At 44.1% G+C, this 21,890-nt stretch overlaps 1 protein-coding gene and 1 long non-coding RNA gene across 2 annotated transcripts in view; both read right to left on the bottom strand.

Annotated features, from left to right (window-relative positions):
- LOC125429914 (zinc finger protein 271-like) overlaps positions 1–8,152 on the bottom strand; it is a 43,882-nt gene extending 35,730 nt beyond the window's left edge. Inside the window, exons 1-5 of the mRNA XM_048491501.1 lie at positions 8,131–8,152; positions 6,871–7,161; positions 4,491–4,963; positions 2,531–4,109; positions 1,944–2,112 (exon numbers count right to left, since the gene is read on the bottom strand). Coding sequence (XP_048347458.1) covers positions 1,944–2,112; positions 2,531–4,109; positions 4,491–4,963; positions 6,871–7,161; positions 8,131–8,152 — 2,534 coding nt within the window. The remainder of the gene's footprint in view (positions 1–1,943; positions 2,113–2,530; positions 4,110–4,490; positions 4,964–6,870; positions 7,162–8,130) is intronic.
- A 4,646-nt stretch (positions 8,153–12,798) lies between these two features.
- On the bottom strand, positions 12,799–14,054 carry LOC125428947. Its single transcript, XR_007243917.1, has 3 exons — positions 13,992–14,054; positions 13,062–13,132; positions 12,799–12,855 (listed from the first exon to the last, which is right to left on the bottom strand). It is a non-coding gene; the product is annotated as an uncharacterized LOC125428947 (long non-coding RNA).
- Between the last annotated feature and the right edge of the window lie 7,836 nt (positions 14,055–21,890).

Below are 21,890 nucleotides of genomic sequence, written 5' to 3'. Positions count from 1 at the left end.
GTTAGGGATGATAAAGGGTTTGCTGGTTTATTTTTATTTCATTTATTGAAAGATGTCTATGTAGTACATAGAAAAATACGGTTTAATAGAAATACATGGGAAAGATCCAATGCTTTAAGAAAAAGTAAATATTACATACATGTTATAAGATAGCAAATTCAAACTACAATTCAAACAGCCACAGATTCACTGGGTTTTTAACTAAGCCCTGAATGAAAGGCATGTTGAATTTTTACTGCAGCAGTATATACTCGTGTATAAGTCAACCCGCATATCGAGGCACCTAGTTTTACCACAAAAAAACTGGGAAAACTTATTGACTCATGTATAAGTCTAGGGTGGGAAATACAGCAGCTACTGGTAAATTTCAAAGGCCCCTTCCGCACACGCAAAATAATGCGTTTTCAAACCACTTTCACAACTGTTTGCAAGTGGATTTTGCCATTCCGCACAGCTTCAAAGAGCATTGAAAGCAGTTTGAAAGTGCATTATTCTGCATGTGCGGAATGAGCCAAAAATAAAAAGATACCAATAAACTTACATTAATTGAGGCATCAGTAGGTTGAATGTTTTTGAATATTTATTTCAAAGAAAAACAGTAAACTAGCTCTATAAGTGGAAAAGAGGGTTAACAAGAACCATATGGTCTCAACAATAACTTTACAAGTACAAAAAACTTACCCTAATCAGCAACCAAGCTAAAACACAAGAGTTAAAATCATTCAAAACTGGATTCCTCCTCCTCATCTGTATGTCCAAATGTAACCCAACTCAGATTTTAAGAGGGATATTATCAGAAATAGAAAAGGAGTTCAAGTCTTTGCCAGTGTGATCCCACCTTGTGACCCTTAACATTCACCAGACTTACAACAAAAGAAACTTTAAATCTGTTTTCTGTTTCATAAACAATAGTGTGCAGTGTAACAGTAAAATATGGCAAACCAATACAGAAACAATAATCAACATATAATAGTTCTGGGCTGCTATGCAAAACAGACTAGCAGGGTCTCAGTCCTTTACAGCCCAGTTCTCTCTATCTGTATACAGACTACAGACCTCTTAACTGAACTCTGTAAGATTGACTGGCTCCAGCTACAGGCAGTGCCCATTATAACATTTTATAACAGGAAACCAAAATACAAACTAATAGTCAATCAATATAAACACAATATCCCCTTCTAAACAATTAATACAAACATTCTCATACCTGAAATACAGGCCTCTTAACAGTTATGAGAAAATGGAGTCTTTTCTTCCTTATGTGGAAAATCTGAGCTCTTTAGCTCCCCCTAATGACACATACAGCAAATACCGCATGTCCTTGAGTATAAGACCCGAATATAAGTCGAGGGAGGCTTTTTCAGCATTAAAAATGTGCTGAAAAAAATTAGAGCTTAGGCTACTCCCAAGTATATACAATATGTTTTATACAGCCTTAGACATATGACTTGCATGTCTAGACAGAAGAGTAAGTAGGTGAAAATCCCCAGAATAGCTGGAAAAAGGTAGAAAGAAGGGAGGCAGGTGGTTATCAGTTAAGCTCTTGAACTTTGGAAAGGCTATTCATGTCGCCAAATGAAATTGAAAATCTTGATGGATAAGGAAGGAAACTAATTCTAAAAATAAAAAGAAGCAAAATATTACAGAAATAAAATCAGCAGCCTCAATGCAGCATTCCAGGTATGCACACTTAGGAATAAAGAGAACTTTAATAATAATCAGAGCAAAGGAACAGAAAAGAACACAAAAGGAAGAGAACTAACCACACAAACAATCTTGTTCTACACTTGGAGCATGTAAAAGCACTTTCAACCCTTCAGGGGGTGTTCTTCAAAAATAATAACTGAAGACAGGGATCAGATTGGGTTGACAGATTTGAGAATGGGCAGTGGCCTTACGATAGGCACTTCAACAGTCTCACCCTTGGGTGAGTCCTTTGGTGCCTTTGAAGATGGCCTCTCTGATTGAATCTTTTTCCACACTCTGAGCATTCAAAAAGTCTCTCATTTGTCTGAGTTCTTTGATGCAATTGAAGAGTGCTACTTTGAATGAATCTCTTTCCACATTCTGAACATTCAAAAGGTTTCTCCTTTGTGTGAGTTATTTGATGCTCTCGGAGACTGCCGCGCTGACTGTAACTCTTTCCACACTTTGAGTATTCAAAAGGCCTGTTCTTTGTATGAGTTCTTCAATGCTTTTGAAGATAGCCGCTGTGACTGAGTTTCTTTCCACACTCTGAGCATTCAAAAGGTCTCTCCTTTGTGTGAGTTCTTTGATGCTTTTGGAGACCGTTGCTTCGATTGAATCTCTTTCCACACTCTGAGCATTCAAAAGGTCTCTCTTTTGTGTGAGTTCTTTGATGCGTTTGAAGATTGCTACAATCACTGAATCCCTTTCCACACTGAGGATTCAAAAGGTCTCTCTTTTGTATGAGTCCTTTGATGCCTTTGAAGATGGCTACTCCGACTGAATCTCTTTCCACACTCTGAGCATTCAAAAGGTCTTTCCTTTGTGTGAGTTCTTCGATGCCTTTGAAGAGTGCTACTCTGACTGAATCTCTTTCCACACTCTGAGCATTCAAAAGGTCTCTCCTTTGTGTGAGTTCTTTGATGCGTGTGAAGGTTGCTGCTCGAACAGAATCTCTTTCCACACTCTGAGCATTCAAAAGGTCTCTCCTTTGTGTGAGTTCTTTGATGCTTTTGGAGACCGTTGCTTCGATTGAATTTCTTTCCACACTCTGAGCATTCAAAAGGTCTCTCGTTTGTGTGAGTTCTTTGATGCGTTTGAAGATTGCTACGGTCACTGAATCTCTTTCCACACTCTGAGCATTCAAAAGGTCGTTCCTTTGTGTGAGTTCTTCGATGCTTTTGAAGTGTGCTACTCTGACTGAATCTCTTTCCACACTCTGAGCATTCAAAAGGTCTCTCCTTTGTGTGAGTTCTTTGATGTTTGTGAAGGTTGCTGCTCGAACAGAATCTCTTTCCATACTCTGAGCATTCAAAAGGTCTCTCCTTTGTGTGAGTTCTTTGATGCTTTCGGAGACCGTCACTTCGATTGAATCTCTTTCCACACTCTGAGCATTCAAAAGGCCTCTCCTTTGTGTGAGTCCTTTGATGCCTTTGAAGAGCGCCACTATGACTGAATCTCATTCTACATTCTGAGCATTCAAAAGGTCTTTCGTTTGTGTGAGTTCTTTTATGCCTTTGAAGATGGCCACTATGACTGTATCTCATTCCACATTCTGAGCATTTAAAAGGTCTCTCCTTTGTGTGAGTTCTTTGATGTGTGTGAAGGTTGCTGCTCCTACTGAATCTCTTTCCACACACTGAGCATTCAAAAGGTCTCTCCTTTGTGTGAGTTCTTTGATGCTTTCGGAGACCGTCGCTTCGATTGAATCTCTTTCCACACTCTGAGCATTCAAAAGGCCTCTCCTTTGTGTGAGTCCTTTGATGCCTTTGAAGAGCGCCACTATGACTGAATCTCATTCTACATTCTGAGCATTCAAAAGGTCTCTCGTTCGTATGAGTTCTTTTATGCCTACGAAGATGGCCACTATGACTGTATCTCATTCCACATTCTGAGCATTCAAAAGGTCTCTCCTTTGTGTGAGTTCTTTGATGCAGTTTAAGATAGCTACTGAGACTGAATCTCTTTCCACACTCTGAGCATTCAAAAGGTCTCTCTTTTGTGTGAGTTCTTTGATGCTGTTGAAGAGTGCCGCTCTGACTGAATCTCTTTCCACACTCTGAGCATTCAAAAGGTTTCTCTTTTGTGTGAGTTCTTTGATGCTGTTGAAGAGTGCTGCTCTGACTGAATCTTTTTCTACACTCAGTGCATTCAAAAGGTCTCTCGTTTGTGTGCGTTCTTTGATGTACTTGGAGACTGCCGCTCTGACTGAATCTCTTTCCACACTCTGAGCATTCAAAAGGTCTCTCGTTTGTGTGAGTTCTTTGATGCAGTTTAAGATAGCTACTGAGACTAAATCCCTTTCCACACTCTGAGCATTCAAAAGGTCTTTCCTTTGTGTGAGTTCTTTGATGCAGTTGAAGATAGCTACTGAGACTGAATCTCTTTCCACACTCTGAGCATTCAAAAGGTCTCTCTTTTGTGTGAGTTCTTTGATGCTGTTGAAGAGTGCCACTCTGACTGAATCTCTTTCCACACTCTGAGCATTCAAAAGGTCTCTCTTTTGTGTGAGTTCTTTGATGCTGTTGAAGAGTGCCACTCTGACTGAATCTCTTTCCACACTCTGAGCATTCAAAAGGTCTCTCCTTTGTGTGAGTTCTTTGATGCAATTGAAGAGTGCTACTGTGACTGAATCTCTTTCTACACTCTGAGCATTCAAAAGTTCTCTCCTTTTTGTGAGTTCTTTGGTGCATAAGGAGCTTTGATCTGCAGCTGAATAACTTTCTACACCATAAACATTTATGTCCCCTTATTATACTCTTCTTCGGAAAATGTTCATTACTCTTTCTTATACCAGAGAAGGCCTTTCCACTCTCTATGCAGATTAATGGATTCTCTCTGGAAGGAGTCCGACAATGGTTTTGAGTAAGATCGGATTTTCGTGGGAAGATCTTGCCACAGTCTGTGCAGCCATAAGGTTTCTTTTCTTTAAATGTTCTTTGATGGCTAGGAAGCTCTGTTCTGCAAACATAATTCTTTCCAAAATCCAAGCATTGATGAATCTTCTTTCCACTGTGCATTTGCAGATGGATCTCATATTGGTTTTGATGTGAGAAGGTCATCCCACATCCCAAGCACTTATACACTTCCTCTCCTATATGGATTAGTTCATTGAAATCCTGCCCTTGGCATGAAATGGCTTTATCCCTATTTTCAGCCATGTGACTTCCTTTCTGCTTATTAGGTCTACTTTGATTCCTGAAAATTCCTTCCAAGTCTTCCTTCTGGACTTTATTTAGTGCTGTCTCATCACCCTCATTCCACTGCTCATCTCCTGCTGGAATAAAAAGAGAAGTCCTGTTAGAATCCACACAAGGAAGTCCGATCTTCCCTATAAGTTCCCTCCACACACAAATGTTTCACCATATTGTTATACACTTTAAAAGGACATTCAAGCCTGCTCCATCAAAAAAGCTTGGTTTGTGGGGCTTCCGGTGCGAATTCCAACAGGATGGCAAACTATGAGATTGATTGGAGCCTTCCAGCTACAGCTCTTTTGAGTTAAAATGGTTGGAAGCAGTAGAAGAAAGGATGGCAGGTTTTGAAACAGAAAAAGATAAATATATGCATGATAATCTGTGGCTAGAATTGAAACAAAAAGAGAGATTTCTAAGATTTGGAATGACTCCAGAATAAGAGAATGAGTATCTCATAGTTAAAATGTTAGAAATTATTGCTGAGTTTATAGGAAGATCGTCTAAAGATGTTGAAGAAGAGATAGATGAAGTGTATAGGGCAAATTCCAAAATAGCCAAAGTGAGAAATTTACCTAGGGACGTAATTGTGGGTCTGATCAGAAAGTCATTTAGGAATGATATGTTGCACAAACATGAGGATAGGCTGAAGATGGGAGGTAAGGAAATATTAATCTTGAAAGAAATTTCAGCAAAAATATTAAAAATAAGGAATCCATTTAAAAGGAAAAAGGGCTTCAACTATTTGAACAGACAAGAAACAGACAAATTGCATGTTTACAGGGAACACATATAATAGAGATAGCAGATTTTTGAAGAATGCTAGGTTAGGCACTGAATTTGTTGCCTCTAGAACTCGGGAGTGGCGGGGGGAACTGGTATAATGATATATGTTAATAATGAGATTGATAGTGATAAAGAGGGTCGATTTGTATTTACAGATTTAATTGTGAATTATATAGAAACACTACTGGTGGGAATGTATGCCCCCAATTCAGGGAAACAACTTTTATGAAAAGTTACTGAAGAAAATTATAGATTTATCTCACAACTACAAAGGTCTTATAATATTAGGAGATATGAATGGGGTAATAAATAGTCACTTTGATAAGTACTACAGGGAAGGAATTACTGGTTTGAAAGACCATGGAAAACTACCATGTAATTTCTTTAAGGGGATTGAACGTTTCGATTTTACAGACGTGTGGAGATATAGAAATCCAAAGGAGAAAGATTTCACTTTCTATTCTGAAAGACATCAAATGTGGACATGATACGGACATCAAAAAATGCTATTAATTGGATAAGGAAGGTAGAAATACAAGCGAATATAATTTCTGATCATAAACTGGTACTGATGTTATAAAACAGAAAAACAAAAATTATGAAAGAAGATGGAGACTAGATAAATACTTAATGCAGGACGAACAGTTTATAATAGACTAAATGAAAATAATTTTTTGAAGTTATGATATTGAACTATGATAATTGGAATATAATTTCGGATTCATTCGAAGCTTATGTTAGAGGATTATTTATTGAATATAAATAGAGGGGGAAAACTAAACTATCTATACTGAACAGCGCCCCCCCCCCCTCGCCCCCGTAAGGAGATTCAAAGGGGCTGGCAATCTCCTTCCCCTTCCCCTGCACAACGAACACTCTGTGAGGTAGGTGGGGCTGAGAGAGCTCAGAAGAACAGTGACTAGCCCAAGGTCACCCAGCTGGCATGTGTTGGAGTGCACAGGCTAATCTGAATTCCCCAGATAAGCCTCCACCACTCACAGCTCAAGCAGCAGAGCGTGGAATCTGATTGAAGGTCTTTCCGCACTTCAGGCAGTCATACGGAGCCCTTCGGGGATCCGGCGGTATACAAATTAAATAAATAAAATTAAATTAAATTAAATAAAATAATAATAATAATAATAATAATAATACGATTTCTCTCCTAAGGGAATTTGCCTCTCAAGAATGAGAGTGATATTCTTACTGAAGGTCTTTCCAAAGGCCAGATTTTCATTTTGGTTTTCCCTGGAGCAGATTTTCTGATTAGCACAAAGACATTCATTCGTTCTTGTTTCGATTGATCTTATTTCTTGGACTGGACTTCCATAGACGCATCCTCCTTGGGATGGAATGGCCTTGTCTGCTGTCTTGTCTGCACGGCTTCCCTCTGGCCTCGGTGGTCGGTCTCTGTCCTCCACCTTTCCTTCAGAAACATCATCCATGTCTTTTTCCAAGGAGAACCCCTGGTTTCTCCCAACCGTCTCCTCTATATGTGCTGCAGGAAGGAAGGAAGGAAGGAAGGAAGGAAGGAAGGAAGGAAGGAAGGAAGGAAGGAAGGAAGGAAGGAAGGAAGGAAGGAAGGAAGGAAGGAAGGAAGGAAGGAAGGAAGGAAGGAAGGAAGGAAGAAAGGAAGAAAGAAGGAAGGAAGGAAGGAAGGAAGGAAGGAAGGAAGGAAGGAAGGAAGGAAGGAAGGAAGGAAGGAAGGAAGGAAGGAAGGAAGGAAGGAAGGAAGGAAGGAAGGAAGGAAGGAAGGAAGGAAGGAAGGAAGGAAGGAAGGAAGGAAGGAAGGAAGGAAGTGGTCCAGTTAGCACATGGGCAAGAAGTCAAGTCACCCATCAGGCACTGCTCATTTACAGGTGATCATTTTCTTTCTCATATATTTTTTCTCTCCAACTGAGCTCCAGTCCCACCTTATCCCCAGACGGAAATCCTTTGGCTGGACCGCGAGGGGGAGATTGGGGATTTCCAGCCACCGATGTTGGTGGGGGTTGCTTTGGCACCAACCTCTTCGGCTCGCAACCTGCATGTCCACCTGGATTCGTCTCTTTCAATGGAGACCCAGGTGGCACATGTAACCCGGGTTGCTTTTTTTTCATCTTCGTCAGGCCCGGCGGCTGGCCCCCTACCTTTCCCAAGCTGACCTGGCTAGAATGGTCTTTGCAATGGTCATCTCCAGACTAGACTACTGTAACTCGCTCTACACGTGCCTTCCCTTGCGGCTGATCCAGAAATTGAAGCTGGTTCAGAATGTGGCGGCTCGTCTTCTCACGGGTGGGTCAGTCAGAGAGCTCATTACCTCCATGTTCCACCACCTGCACTGGCTTCCCAGTGGAGTTCCGGGTCATCTTCAAGGTGTTCGTGTTGACCTTTACGGCTGTTCACGGCTTGGGGCCCTCATACCTTTGAGACCGCCTTAACCCATATGTCCTGTCTCGCCCTCACCGTTCAGCTGAGGTGAACTTACTGGTGGTCCCTTGCCGCTCCATGATACGGCTTGCCTCTACCCAAGCCAGGGCCTTTATGCCTGGTGGTACGCTCTCGCTCCAGCTGTAAGGGCCTTGCAGGACCTTGGTGAGTTCCACAGGGCCTGCAAAACTGACCTGTTCCACCGGGCCTTGTGGGGGGGGGGGGGCGTGGAGTAACCGCCACCCCTTTATGATGCCCGGTATGTCATCTGCCCGAATCTTGGCTTTGTCCCCTCCCGGGAAGTTGGACTGGACACCATCCTTTAAATTATAGTTGTGTTTTTATTGTTGCTGATTTTAGTGTACTCTAAGTATTGTATTTTATTGTATTTTAACTGTATTATTCGACTGCTCTTTGTAACTTGTTATGTATTGTATATTGGTGTGTTGTGAACTGCTCTGAGCCCTTCAGGGGTAGAGAGATCAAACAAGTCATATTATTATTATTATTGTAGATTTCACAGCTGCCAGATCTTTAGCTGGTTGTTGGCCTTCATTACAATTCGAGCCTCACCCAGAAGCCTAGGAAGTTGTAATGTATCGAGAGCGTGAAAATATTGATCTGCGGATCCCAGCAGGGCTGCCTTCTGAATTTGACAGATGTTAATTTTGTCAATTCGAAGATGTTTCAAGTGCTGCCCTAGTGTTTTTGGGATGGCGCCCAGAGTGCCAATTACCACTGGAGGCACTGACCTCAGCTGGCTTGTGCCATAGGCGGCTGAGCCAGCTTCGATTTTTTTCAAATCCCAGCGGGAGGTATCTAGTGACCTTCTCGTGTTCTTTTTCAATGATCCTGCTGTCACCGGGGACTGCTATGTCGATGATGCTCACTTTCTTGTCCTCGATCACGGTGATGTCTGGTGTATTGTGTTTCAACACTTTGTCTGTTTGGATTCAAAAGTCCCACAGGATCTTGACCTTCTCATTTTCCATTACTTTCTCTGGACATTCTTTGCACAATCTGCATTTTGCATCATCTGAGGATTTTTCGATTTTGGCCTTGATTGAATTTGTTCTGATGGCTTGCTCTTGGGTGGCTAAAATTAGGGATTCAGTTTCCTTTTTCAGAGTTCCAGTTGTTAACCACAGCCAGGTCTTTTCATTATCCACCTTGTCTGATTTTCTCCAGAAATTGGCCGTGCAGTGCCTTGTTGTGCCAGCTTTCAGTCCTCATTTTAATCACATTTTTTCTGTATTCTTGTTTTCTGGGTTTGCAGAAAATGTATGTTCTTCACTTCAATCAATGCCTGTTCTTGACTTTCCTTCACATAATCTGCCAGTGCATGCTTCCCTTCTTCCACTTTTATTATTATTATTGTTGTTGTTGTTAATAATATTATTAATAATATTAATAATACGAATACTACGCTGATACATTACAACTTCTTAGACCTCTGAGTGAGGCTCAAATTGTAATTAAGGTCAACAACCAGCTAAAGATCTGGCAGCTGTGCAATCTACCATAAATATTGAAGGATACAGCAGCCCCTGCAGAGCCACAGCTAAACTCAGACCCAGAAGGAGCTTCAGAGCATCCCAGATTTCAGGCCCCAGAAGAACATCCTCCTTCCTTTTCCAGCCGACTTTCTGATTCTGCCAAATTAAGACTTCTGAAGAGGTGAAGCAGAAATCCTCCAGGGCTATTCCATGATTGTTCCCTTCACATAACCATGAGGGATCCTTGCTTGTAGCCTGTTCATCTGGGAAGGAAACACTCTTGAGAAACTCTCCAGCCTCTCTTCGGATGTGAGGCTTTTGTCTGTCTCCGCCAAAATGTCTATTACATTCCTGTCTCCTTTGGTACACATAAAGTGATGGTTCTAACATAGGCAAAGAAAGAAATCCACAGAAGAGGTTTTTTCCCCAGGAAAAATGGAAACCTGGTCAACATCAAAGGCCACAATCCCAACCAGTGAATGGTTCAAGGTCCCCCAGCAAACTCTATGTGTAGGAGCGGGGAAACAAATCCAGTTCACCAGATGAGAGATCACTGCTCATGAGGAGGAGGGGGGATCAAACCTTTCACTCCAGATCAGAGTCCATCACTCTCACATATCACACCATGTTGGCTCTTCAGATCACAGTCAGAGGGGATCGCTGTAATCCCATCTGGAGGACGTGTTCTAATGTTTGGCAACAGAGAAATTAGGTTGTGGCTCCTTCCAGAGTCTTCCTGAGGAAGCACCGGCATGGTGGTTAAGAGTAGCAGTGGTGTAGTGGTTAAGAGCAGGTGTATAATCTGGAGGAACCGGGCTTGATTCCCCACTCTGCTGCTTGAGCTGTGGAGGCTTATCTCGGGAATTCAGATTAGCCTGTGCACTCCAACACACGCCAGCTGGATGAGCTTGGGCTAGTCACAGTTTTTCTGAGCTCTCTCAACCCCGCCTACCTCACAGGATGTTTGTTGGGGGGGGGGGGAGGAGATGAGGAGATTGTCAGCTCCTTTGAGTCTCCCTACAGAAGAGAAAGGTGGGGTATAAATCCAAACTCTTCTGCTTCTTTTCCTCTCAGTCCTGCATTGGCCTCAGGCTGGAACATGTCTCTGTGGTTTGGGTGATGGCCACAACACTGGTCAGCTGACATGGATAAACACTGGAGTCAGCTGACAAGGGAGCAAATAGTGGAACAGGCCTTAATGCAACGTATTAGTGTTCAAGATTTTGACTCATCTTATTACTCTCCAGAAATAAGAAAGTGAAATGGAAAGTAATAAGATGAGTCTAAAGGAAGTCAAACATGTATGTTATAATTGTTTATGTTAACTGATTTCAGTTAAGCAAAAATAGGTTGCGATGGAAAATGCCAAGAAGAGATTATGTATGCAAGTAAACTTTTTATTTGAAATCATATAAATAAAGACATTTTAAAAAAATATTTTGATTCGTTAATAATCCCAAGTGCAGAAATGTGTGATTTGAGCAGCTGTGGAAGTTCCTTACCCAGAGAAGTCACGCTCCTATAGTTCTCCAGCATGACGTCTTCATAAAGAGCTCTTTGGTCTGGATCTAGCAGGGCCCACTCTTCCTCTGTGAAAAATATGGCCACCTCCTCAAAAGAAACCAGAGACTGTTTAAAAGAGATAACATAAACAAGGGATGGTTAACTTATAAAGATTTAATTAAAACGACTCAAGAAGAGAATAAAATAATCTTCAGAATAAAAGAGTTGGAGGAATTAAAACTAGAGGGCTGGAACATAAGCTGGTGGTTACATCAGCAACTAAATAGTACTTTCCATAAAGAAGAAAAGCCATTTTCCAAAAAATCCAAAAATCCAAAGCCTTTATTGGCATTATAAATTACAGAGTTACCGTAGTAAAAAGGAGCATTTATCTACTAACTGAGACATTAAAATATTAAAATACATTAAAACAGCGTTGAACATTCACAACATTCACGCACACAGAAAAGCCATTTAATAAATGGGAGTATATGATGAATTCGAGGAGATATTACAAAGAAAAGAAGACCATTTAATCAAAAGATTCTATGAATTATGCCTAAAATTGGAGATGGAAGATGAAACTATCAAAGAATATATGATTAAGTGGGTGCAAGATTTTGGGCATACAATAATGCTATCAGATTGGGAAACATTATGGCATTCAGGTCTTAAATTTACTACTAGTAATTATATTAAAGAGAATTACTATAAAATATGGTTCTGGTGGTATCTGACACCTGTTGTGGTAGCTAAATATACACATAAGTAAAATCTTTGTTGGAAGTGTAGAGGAGAAGTGGGAACTCTTTATCATCAGTTATGGACTTGTGGAAAAGTCAAAAACGTTTGGTTACTAATACACCAAGAGATACAAAAAATTGTAAATATACCGTTAAAGTGTACACCAGAATTATATTTATTAGGCATCTGTAAAAATGTAAAGAAGAGTGATAGAACACTATTACAACATTTAGCAACAGCAGAAAGGATAGTCCTTGCCCCAAACTGGAAAACAGACAAAATTCCTACAATTTCGGATTGGCAAATAAAGGTGTTAAAGTTAATCAAAACGGCAAAATTAACAGGTTTCGAAATATTAGAAACCGAAGAAAACTTTTTTGGAACAATGGAAACATTGGTTCATGTATTTGGAAAGAAAAAACAATCAAAAATACGTTATCTTGGAAGCATTATAAGATAATTACAGATGAAAGTATGGAAATGAACTATAATGTCGACAGATAGGAAAGCGCATATGTGGAAGCTTATCAATATGTGTTTTTGTTATATGTTGTTTTGTATGTGATTTTGTTTGTTAATAAAGCATTATTAAAAAAAGAAAAAGAAACCAGAGCAAGCAAGCCTGGGAGAGCCATGCTTGTATCATTAAAACCTGGGTTCTTTTCTCCAATAACTCCAACTAGCCGAGGTCTCAACGATTTTTATTGAAAAGTAGAAATAAAAGAAATAAAACATGATTGCGGTTAAGGGATTGCTTAGCTGGTTACGTCCCTTTTGGTTCTTTGTCCCCGTTCCGGGAACCCATGGCCCAGAGATGCTTCCCTGACCACGTCTCAAGATGGAATCCCAAAACCTTTGTTTTCCCCTTCTCAGGAAAACTCTGTTCAGGCCATGAGGTAACTTAGACCTTTGAAGTTTCATCCTAGCACCTCTGCATAGTTTCCTGTCCTCCCTCCAGGAGATCAAAAGGCAAAGATGCTTTTCACAGTCATATGTGACTTCCCTTTACTGTAGCGATAGCATCTTCCATGACACAGAGACTGAAAGAAAAGGCAGAGACTTCAGTCTTCAGAGGTCATGCCAGGCAGAGATGGTGTGCTGGAAGGGGACATTTTGGGAGGGTTCAGGGGGTAAAAGGAGTGCCGTTCAGAGCCTTTTGCCTGGGCCCCTCAGCACCAGCTGCAGCAGAAAAGTCCCCTTGAGAAAGGAGAGGAGACCCCGGCTGTCCTTTGCTCATCTCACATACCTGGACTGGAGGCGCAGCAGCTGTTTTCACACCTCTACAAACAGAACCGATCAACACTGCTTCTTCACTGCCTGCGAGGGAGGGAAAAGGGAAGAAGGAGAATTAGCCTCCGCTTCCTATTCTATTCGCTTGTGTGAATCATGCTTCCTGCATCCCGGTTCCCAGGGCTGTGAAACCTTGCCCTATGTACACCCAGCAAGAAGACTCAGCCTTTCTAGTAAGTAGAGGGAGAGGCGGAAGAGAAACATGAGGTACCCATAAGCCATAAACCTTGGGGCACTATAGATGCCACTGACTGGGCCCTTGAATCCACTAGCTGGGCCCTTGAATCCAGACTGCTGGAAGAAAAACAGGGAGGCAGAAAGGAAATCATCTGGCACGTCACTATCACACCAGGGTAACAAAAAACCCCAGACTTTAATTAAGTACCTGCAGAAACGGAGAGTAATCTCAATGGGTGTCCATAGCACCTGCTGATCCACTGATGTCACATCTGGGTTTTTGGCCACAGGCAACATCAACATGGCATCACACCCACCTCAAGCCCTGCCCGCCCCCAGTACGGCATCCCTCATCCAGGGCTCTATTTCCTACAGTGCCGAGTCAAACGGCCCAATAAGCAGAAAGCACTTAGAGCTGTGCTGACCAGAACATGCAGCCTTTGTTTATTCACAAGACTGAAGAAGTTGGTTGAGATTTGTCTGCCTTTTGTTTTGAGCTACCTTGAGTCTCTCCAATGGAGAAAGGAGGGATGTGAATATTGGAATCAATGCGAGGAGCTGCCTCCATGAATTTTATAATCCACTTTTATGGGCATCCCGAGTATTGAACATCGAGCTCCATAATTTGAATGAAGAAGCACTTCATTTTTTTCCCAACCAGAAAATTAACTGGGTGCCCCAACCCCATCGAGTCAGAATGAGTCCTTACCGTGTGAGAGGGCATCTTGGGCACATTCCCGGGACTGGCCCGGCTGCCCTTCCTCCAATGGAGCTCTTTCCAAATTCGCTTCCATCTTCACAGATAGACAGACCCAACCACTGAAACAGCAGCAACAGCAACACGTAAGACAAGGGGTAGAAGTAGAGTTTTGATTTATACCCTACTTTTCTTGACCTTAAAGAGTGTCAAAGTGGCTGACAAACTCCTTCCCTTCTTCTCCCCACAACAGGCATTTGGAAATATGCCTGTTTGATCCTTTGGGTTATTTATATGTCTCTTTAAAGATGTTATTTGGATCAGGCTGCTCCAAGAGCTTGGGATGGTTACTAAGTGGGTCAGGAGATATGTCCATCCACAGGCACAGGAGCAAAGTGGGATTGCATCAGGGGTGTGGTTTGTGTTTGGATCGAGGTACAAGGGTCGCTGGGATGAATGGAAGTTGGGAGGGGAGCAACAAACCCTGGGGATTTCCAGGCCTTACCGGGATATTGGCAACCCTGCATCTGGGAGAGAAGGGGGAGCATCAGTCAAAATCATTAATGAGACCCGAACACAGGGCTCCTGTGACTGAGCCCTTGCATTTCTCCTGTTGTGTTGCCTGGAGGGGTCTGGAACTCTCTTGCCTGGCAAAAGGAATTGCTCCTCTCACACAAACCCCAGTGCAGGAAGGACAATCTGACTTTATGTCTGCCTCTGCCAAGGGTGCTGGGGAGGGATGGGCAGGTGTGGCATGACTCTCACAGTAATGCATGCCCATGTGCCACTTGTCCCTTCTGTACGTGGTGGGCAGCAGGCTGGTGCCAGGGGGCGTGGGTTCACAAGCATGCTCCGCCCCTCTCTGTCTGTCCCAGGGCAGTCACCTCCTGTGACGATTGGTGGGTGTTGGTGGTATTTCCGTGGCTACATGTGCGGCGTAATAGGAAAGCAGCTCATAATGCAGACAGACAGGTAATTCAATAGGGAGAAAGAGAGGGGGATTGGAAGGGGGGGGGGCCTCTCCCTCATCAACTTCCCAAAAAGCAAAGGAGAGGCTGTATTTTTAATTTTTGAGGTGGATGAAGGAAAGGCCAGCTGGGGCCAGGCTGTCAAGAAGCAGAGGAGGTAGAAGGGGGGCTCCCCCCAAATCTGCAGCCCCTCCTCAGCCTTCATCAATCAGCTCACTCCCCAGTCTAAAGCGGGTAGAAAAGCCATTTCTTAATTCTTGCCTCTCCTATTTTTTAGGGGATTCTTTGTTTTGAACAAAGTGGCTCCTAGCTCCTTCTGGCCTAGGAACGGTATGCGTGTGAATAAGGAAGGATACGGAAGCTCTTCTCCCTATTCACTGCTCCCCACTTCCTTTCTCCATGCTTTGGGGCCTGCCTAGCAGATCCTGCCCTACATTTCAGCCCATCCTCAAGCCCTCAATGTGAGGATTTTGGCTCCTGAGGTATCGTCTCCCTCCCCTAGAGAGCCCCCTTTTGACCCCTTGGAACTCTTTGCTCAGGGGTCTGCCCTCCCCAATGAAGGGACGCCACTGGCGTCCCGCCCATTGGGCAAGGTGGGCAGCTGCCCAGGGCATCACCTTGTGGGGGGCATCAAAATGCTGGGTTCGTTTTTGGGTATTTTTAGTGGTTTTCCATTTTTGGCCTGCAGGGGGCGCAGTTTTTAGGCTAGCGGCACCAAATTTTCAGCGTATCATCAGGAGACTGTCCTTATGCTACCCGCCAAGTTTGGTGAGGTTTGGTTCAGGGAGTCCAAAGTTATGGACTCCCAAAGGGGGTGCCCCTATCCCCCATTGTTTCCAGTGGGAGCTAATAGGAGATGAGGGCTACAGTTTTGAGGGTCCATAACTTTGGCCCCCCTGAACCAAACTGCACCAAACCTGGGGGGTATCATCAGGGCAGTCTCCTGATGAGACCCTGAAAGTTTTGAGACTGTGCCTTCAGAAATGTGCCCCCCCCCCAGCCTGCAACCCCCATTGACAGCAATGCAGAAAACTCAATGCAGAACAAAGATTCTTGGGCAAGAATCTTGCCCCCCCCCCCATGGGGGGGCATCCAACTCAGGGTTTGCCCAGGGCTACAGTTTTCCCAGGGCTGCCTCGTTACGCCCCTGAGGGACGCCCTCTACAGACCCAGACCCTTCTTGAATTAATCTCATTTGCACAGGCCTTAAATGCCCCAGAGAAGGAGCTCGGGGTCCCCACGCTCACTCCTCTCCCTATGCCCACCCAGGTGCCTCCTCTGCAGCCAGCCTCTCGCCCCTGAGTGCAGCCGCCCGGTGGGGGCGGGGGGGGGGTCCGTCCCTAAGCAACCCACCCTCCCCAATACAGCGCCTCTTCCCCCGCCTTTCCTCCCTCTCAACAAGACTGCTCCAGACCCTCCCGTGCTTCCTCCCCCATCCCCCTGCAAGTCTAAATCACTCGCCAGACTTCCGCAATGCAGGGAAGGGGCTGCGCCTTTCCCCAACCCAAGCCTCGTGCTGGGAGTGGGGGGAGGGGCGCCAGATGGAGCACACACACACACACCCCGACTTTGCTGTAAGGCAACACTCCTGGATCGGGGCCGCTGATCCCCCTTCCACCCACCCCTCATTCCCCAGCTTTGCGTCGCTCTCCCCCGCCCCCCGACTTCATTTACTCACTGGGAAGAGGCTGCTGATGGAGCTACAGGAGTGGCAAGAACAAAGGCCACCCAAGGAAGGAAGAAAGGAAGGAAGTGGCCTCCCCGCCCCTCTCCTTGCTGGCCCCTCTAGGAGTTCATTTCCTTGGTGAGGAGGCAGCCAGTGGGGTGGGGTGGGGTGGGGTGGGGCGGGGGACGACACACGTCCCCCAAAGCATCTCCCCTCCCCCCTCCCGTCCTTTTGCAAAAGGGCCTTTGGAGAGGAAAGGACCAGATGAGAGGCAGGGAAGGGAACCCTGCAGGAGACCTGGAGCATTTGGGGAAGGGGCAGATTCACATCCCCCCACCCCACCCGCCTTGAGTTACCTCTGGCAATTGGAGATGTTACCCATCCCTCCTTCCTTCTCCCTAGAAGCCCTCTCCCCTCCCTCATCTGTCACATTGCTGCTCTTTGCCTTGATGGCTCCTTTGGTGTTGTGTCAAGTTGGATCCAAGGAAATACCAAAATCACGTCACAGAAAGGCTGTTCTCCAAGTCCTGAAAAGCACCTCTGAGAAGGAGAATAGGACTTTGCTTCTGGACCTTAAAGGGTAGCAGATGTCATACGGGATGAGTAAACTGATGCTTCCTTCTTCTTCTTTTCTTTCCCAAAGATTACAGGAGTACAAACAGTGACACCACCAGCCAAAACACTTGGAGCTAGCAGAATCAGTGGGGATATTTTAGAGGAGGCCAATGAAGAATATTTCCCACAATCAGAATAAGAGCTAGGAGAAAGCCCAAAAAGGCTATACACCTCCTCTGCTACTCCCAACTGCCTGCCCAGGCCTTCCCCTGCCTGCTCATTTATTTGCACCCACTCTCCTTGCCAACATGCACCACAGACATGCATGGACTCATCCTGATGGTCCTTGGTGGCAGGAGGGTGTTTGGGGGATGCAACAGTAGAAGCAGTGGGCCCTTCCGGAAGACCTGGGCACTAGCAGCTGCTCCATCTTGGGGTATGTTGACGCCAGCCCTGAAAGCAAGCATTGTTGACATCTTTCTAAGAGACAAAATAAATTCAAGCGGATAGATGTGAAAGCAGCAGGAAAATGTTTGTGTTTAGTGGCACCTTCAAGACCTCCAAGACAGCACTGTTCTCTATAAATAGCAACTTGTGGGTGATCCCCCCCAGCCCGAAAGATATCCAGCTGTCCTTGACCAGGGCCAGGGCCTTTTTAGCCCTGGCTCTGGCGGAACTCTGCTGAATTGCACACCAGCCCTGCTGATCCTATTGCTGTTCCATAGGACCTGTGTATGACAGAGCTGTTCCACCAGGCCTACTGTTGAGGGCAGCAGTGGCATTTCATCGCAGCTGGCCTTCCTTTCTCCTTTCCCTTTTTTCTTGCTTCCCTTTCCCTCTTCCTTTTATTATATTAGCGTGCCATTATTCTCATAATGTATGATCATATATTTTAATGTGTTGGTTCATTGTTGTAAGCTGCCTTGAGCTCATCATGGGGAAGGGCAGCCTAGAAATCAAAGTATAAATAAATACCAACAAAGTTTTATTTCTGGTGTAAGCTTATGTAGGCGACGCATACTTATCCCCCAACCATTACATATAGGTGGTGGTGGTGGGTGCTGTGCATAAGTAACTGAGCAATAAGTACAGCTCAGATTGGCTCAAAATAGTTAGCAAAACCTGTGAATGGTGGCACATCAGCATACAGCATAACAAAAGACTTTACAAACTGATGCAGGAACTGAATGGTGTTCGTCTATGTAGTGAGATAAGACTTCAACAGCTCTATTGAGTCCTGGTGTTTCCATTTTCCTGAGTGTAGTATAATAAGATGTAAGGCAGGAGAAATAAGGAAACTGGTTAATTCCAGGAGAACGCACACTAACAAACATTAGACTCATTCACTCGCTGTCCTTGCAAAAGTTTTAAGGCTGATGACCAGAGCGATGAAAGGAAGGCACAGGGGCAAGGAAAGGAAAAGGAAGGCCATTCCTGAATCAGGCAAAGCTTTGTTTTAATACCTGCCCCTAATTCGGCCTTTCAGAGTCGACCTGCTAAAATGTAATCAGCGTGATTTTAAAACATCACAGTTCCTTGGGGTTCAACATCATGAATGAATATTGACAGTCATGGACCAGATTGATATCAAAGGGGTTTACATTCATAAATATTAATTTTAAAAGCTGGAAAATACACTGTGGATTTAAAATCAGGATAAAAACCTTACCAATCAGGTATGCTAAATTAAATTCATGCTCAGTTCTATCTGAGCATAGTCCTAGTTATACATACAGACCAATTTAATACCCATTTTGGCTGTTAATCATCATCATTATTTGTTGTTGCAGGTTTTCTGGGCTGTGTGGCCGTGGTCTGGTAGAGCTTGTTCCTAACATTTTGTCTGCATCTGTGGCTGGCATCATCAGAGGTGTATCACAATTCTCTGCCAGCCACAGGTGCAGGTGAAACATAAGAAGAAGAAGAAGAGGAGGAGGAGGAGTTTGGATTTATATCCCCCTTTCTCTCCTATAGGAGACTCAAAGGGGCTTACAATCTCCTTGCCCTTCCCCCCTCACAACAAACACCTTGTGAGGTGGGTGGGGCTGAGAGAGCTCCGAAAAGCTGTGACTAGCCCAAGGTCACCCAGCTGGCGTGATTAGCATTGTTTTCAACTAAATTCTGTTTTTATACCGATAAATATGGTTTTCAAATATGGTTCAGCGCCCTACAATAAATCCAGCAGGGCCAGCCAGAAAGAAACAGTAGAGTCACTAAGTATAGACCGCAAACTAGGGTTCCTAGCTGCGGGCTGAGAAATTTGGGTGGGGGTGGATCCTGGGGAAAGGGAAGGGAGTTCAGTGAGGCATAACGCCATCGAGTCCACCCTCTCAAGTTGCCATTTTCTCTGTGTGGTAGTCAGGAGAATCAGTTGTTATCATGAAAGCAAGCCTGGGAGAGCCAATGCTTGTTTCATTAAAACCTGGGTTCTTTTCTCCAATAACTCCAACCAGCTGAGGTCTCAACGATTTTTATTGAAAAACAGAAATAAAAGAAATAAAACTTAGATGCAGTTAAGGGATTGCTTAGGTGGTCATATCCCTTTTGGTTCTTTGTCCCCATTCCGGGAACCCATGGCCCAGAGATCCTTCTCTGACCACGTCTCAAGATGGAATTCCAAAACCTTTGTTTTTCCCTTCCCAGGAAAACTCTGTTCAGGCCATGAGGTAACTTAGGCCTTTGAAGTTTCATCCTGGCACCTCTGCATAGTTTCCTGCCCTCGCTCCAGGAGATCAAAAGGCAAAGATGCTTTTCACGGTCATGTGTGATTTTGCTTTGGATTTTACAGTACTATTCCATCACACGCCCCCTTTTGGAGAGGAAATCTGTAGTCTAATGGCTACATATTTCATCTATCCATTTAGAAAAGATTACGTGTGTTACTTTCACATCAGTCATCTCTAACTAATACAGAGATCTGCTAACTACAATTCCTTTCATGCATAACATAGTCCTTATGATAGCATAACAATACAGAATGAAGAAAATAAATATTTAATACAAAACACAATTTCAGACTAATACATGCTTTCAGACTAATAAACAATGCAATATCCTTGAGCATTGAACTACAAGACTCATGCTCACTTTCCCAGCCATAGTCTGATACCTTCTTCTCTGGAGAAAACTTACAATAGGTATCCTATCCCTTTGGAATTTCTCTTCCTGGTTACTGCATGATGCAACATCATTGTGTAAGGACATCACTTCAATAGGCAAAATTCCGCCCATATCAATGTAGTGTGAAATCAAGTCAATGTATGACCTGGCTTGCTGCAGAACATACCTTTTCCTTCAGCCAGCATTTCTGCCACCTGAGCCCCTTGCTGCTCTGGTGTGATACCTTCAGCACTTTGCATATCAAACCAAACAATTTCATCCTCCAAAGTTTGCATTCAAAAGGATTTCCTCTCCATCCCCCTTAACCAGCAGAGGAATGCTGCTGCTCTTAGCAGTTACAGGATCTGCGACGTCAATATGAACTGCTTCGACTGATTGTGTAATTACAGTTGTATCACCTTGTGGAAGATCCACCTTCTCACACAACTTTTTCATCCTCCACCCCCCCTTCCAAATCAACATTTTCTTGGGGCCTAGTGGAAACACTCATTTGTGCATTTCTACCTTTCTCATGGGTCAAAACACGATTTTTCCCATTAAACTGATTAAAACTTACATGTAATTCAACATCATCAATTAATCTTACACCAGCTTCAGAAGATGAAATGTTCATCTGTCCACTTCTCATGCTGTCATCCGAAAGTTCCTGTTCCTGGGGGTTGATCTCCTTCCCACCAACCTTCTGGTGCTGGATGACCGCTATGGAGCTCATTCCGGGTGACTTCCAAGCAGTTTCCTCCGAAGACCTCTTCTGTTCCCTCTGGAAATTTGCTCTCTCCCCCCTTTCTGAAAGGATGCTGGTAGCTTCCGAAGAGGATTTCATTCCAGGCTTCTCTCCGCTTGCATCTGAATGGAACAGTCTCCCACCTGGAGGCTTTTCATTCCCTCCCTTGAGACTTTGCAGTCCCCTCCAGCCCGAGATTTTTTGGAAGTTGTTTTCTCTGCTGTGCTGTCAAAAGATTCCAAATAGCCTGTAGATTACTGGCATAAAGCTTCTTAGGAGCTCCTGCCATCAGCTTGAGAAAGCCCTCCGAGCGCCCAGCTCAGAACCTGAGACCCTGGCCCCTTGACTTCTCCCTGCGAGGGATCCTGGCACATCTTCTCCCAAAGCACTCATGCCATCGGCATCAGACTCTCTGGTTACCATCTCGAGCCTGCCGCGCCAGCCTTCTCTTCCCAAAAATTCTCACACTCTGGAATCCACGAAAGCAAGCCTGCATAGCCAAAGCCACGAAGGTTTGTGTCTTGGAAGTATCCGGAGATCCGCACGCTGCCACCGCATATCATGAAAGAAACAAGCCTGGGAGAGCCAATGCTTGTTTCATTAAAACCTGGGTGCTTTTCTCCAATAACTCCAACCAGCTGAGGTCCTCAACGATTTTTATTGAAAAACAGAAATAAAGAAATAAAACTTAAGATGCAGTTAAAGGGATTGGCCCAGGTGGTCATATCCCTTTTTGGTTCTTTGTCCCCAGTCCGGGAACCCATGGCCCAGAGATCCTTCTCTGACCACGGCTCAGGATGGAATTCCAAAACCTTTGTTTTTCCCTTCCCAGGAAAACTCTGTTCAGGCCATGAGGTAACTTAGGCCTTTGAAGTTTC

The sequence above is a fragment of the Sphaerodactylus townsendi genome, linkage group LG03, assembly GCF_021028975.2.
Source record: "Sphaerodactylus townsendi isolate TG3544 linkage group LG03, MPM_Stown_v2.3, whole genome shotgun sequence".
NCBI classification, from domain to species: domain Eukaryota; kingdom Metazoa; phylum Chordata; class Lepidosauria; order Squamata; family Sphaerodactylidae; genus Sphaerodactylus; species Sphaerodactylus townsendi.
This window is presented reverse-complemented; position numbering and strand designations above follow the sequence as displayed.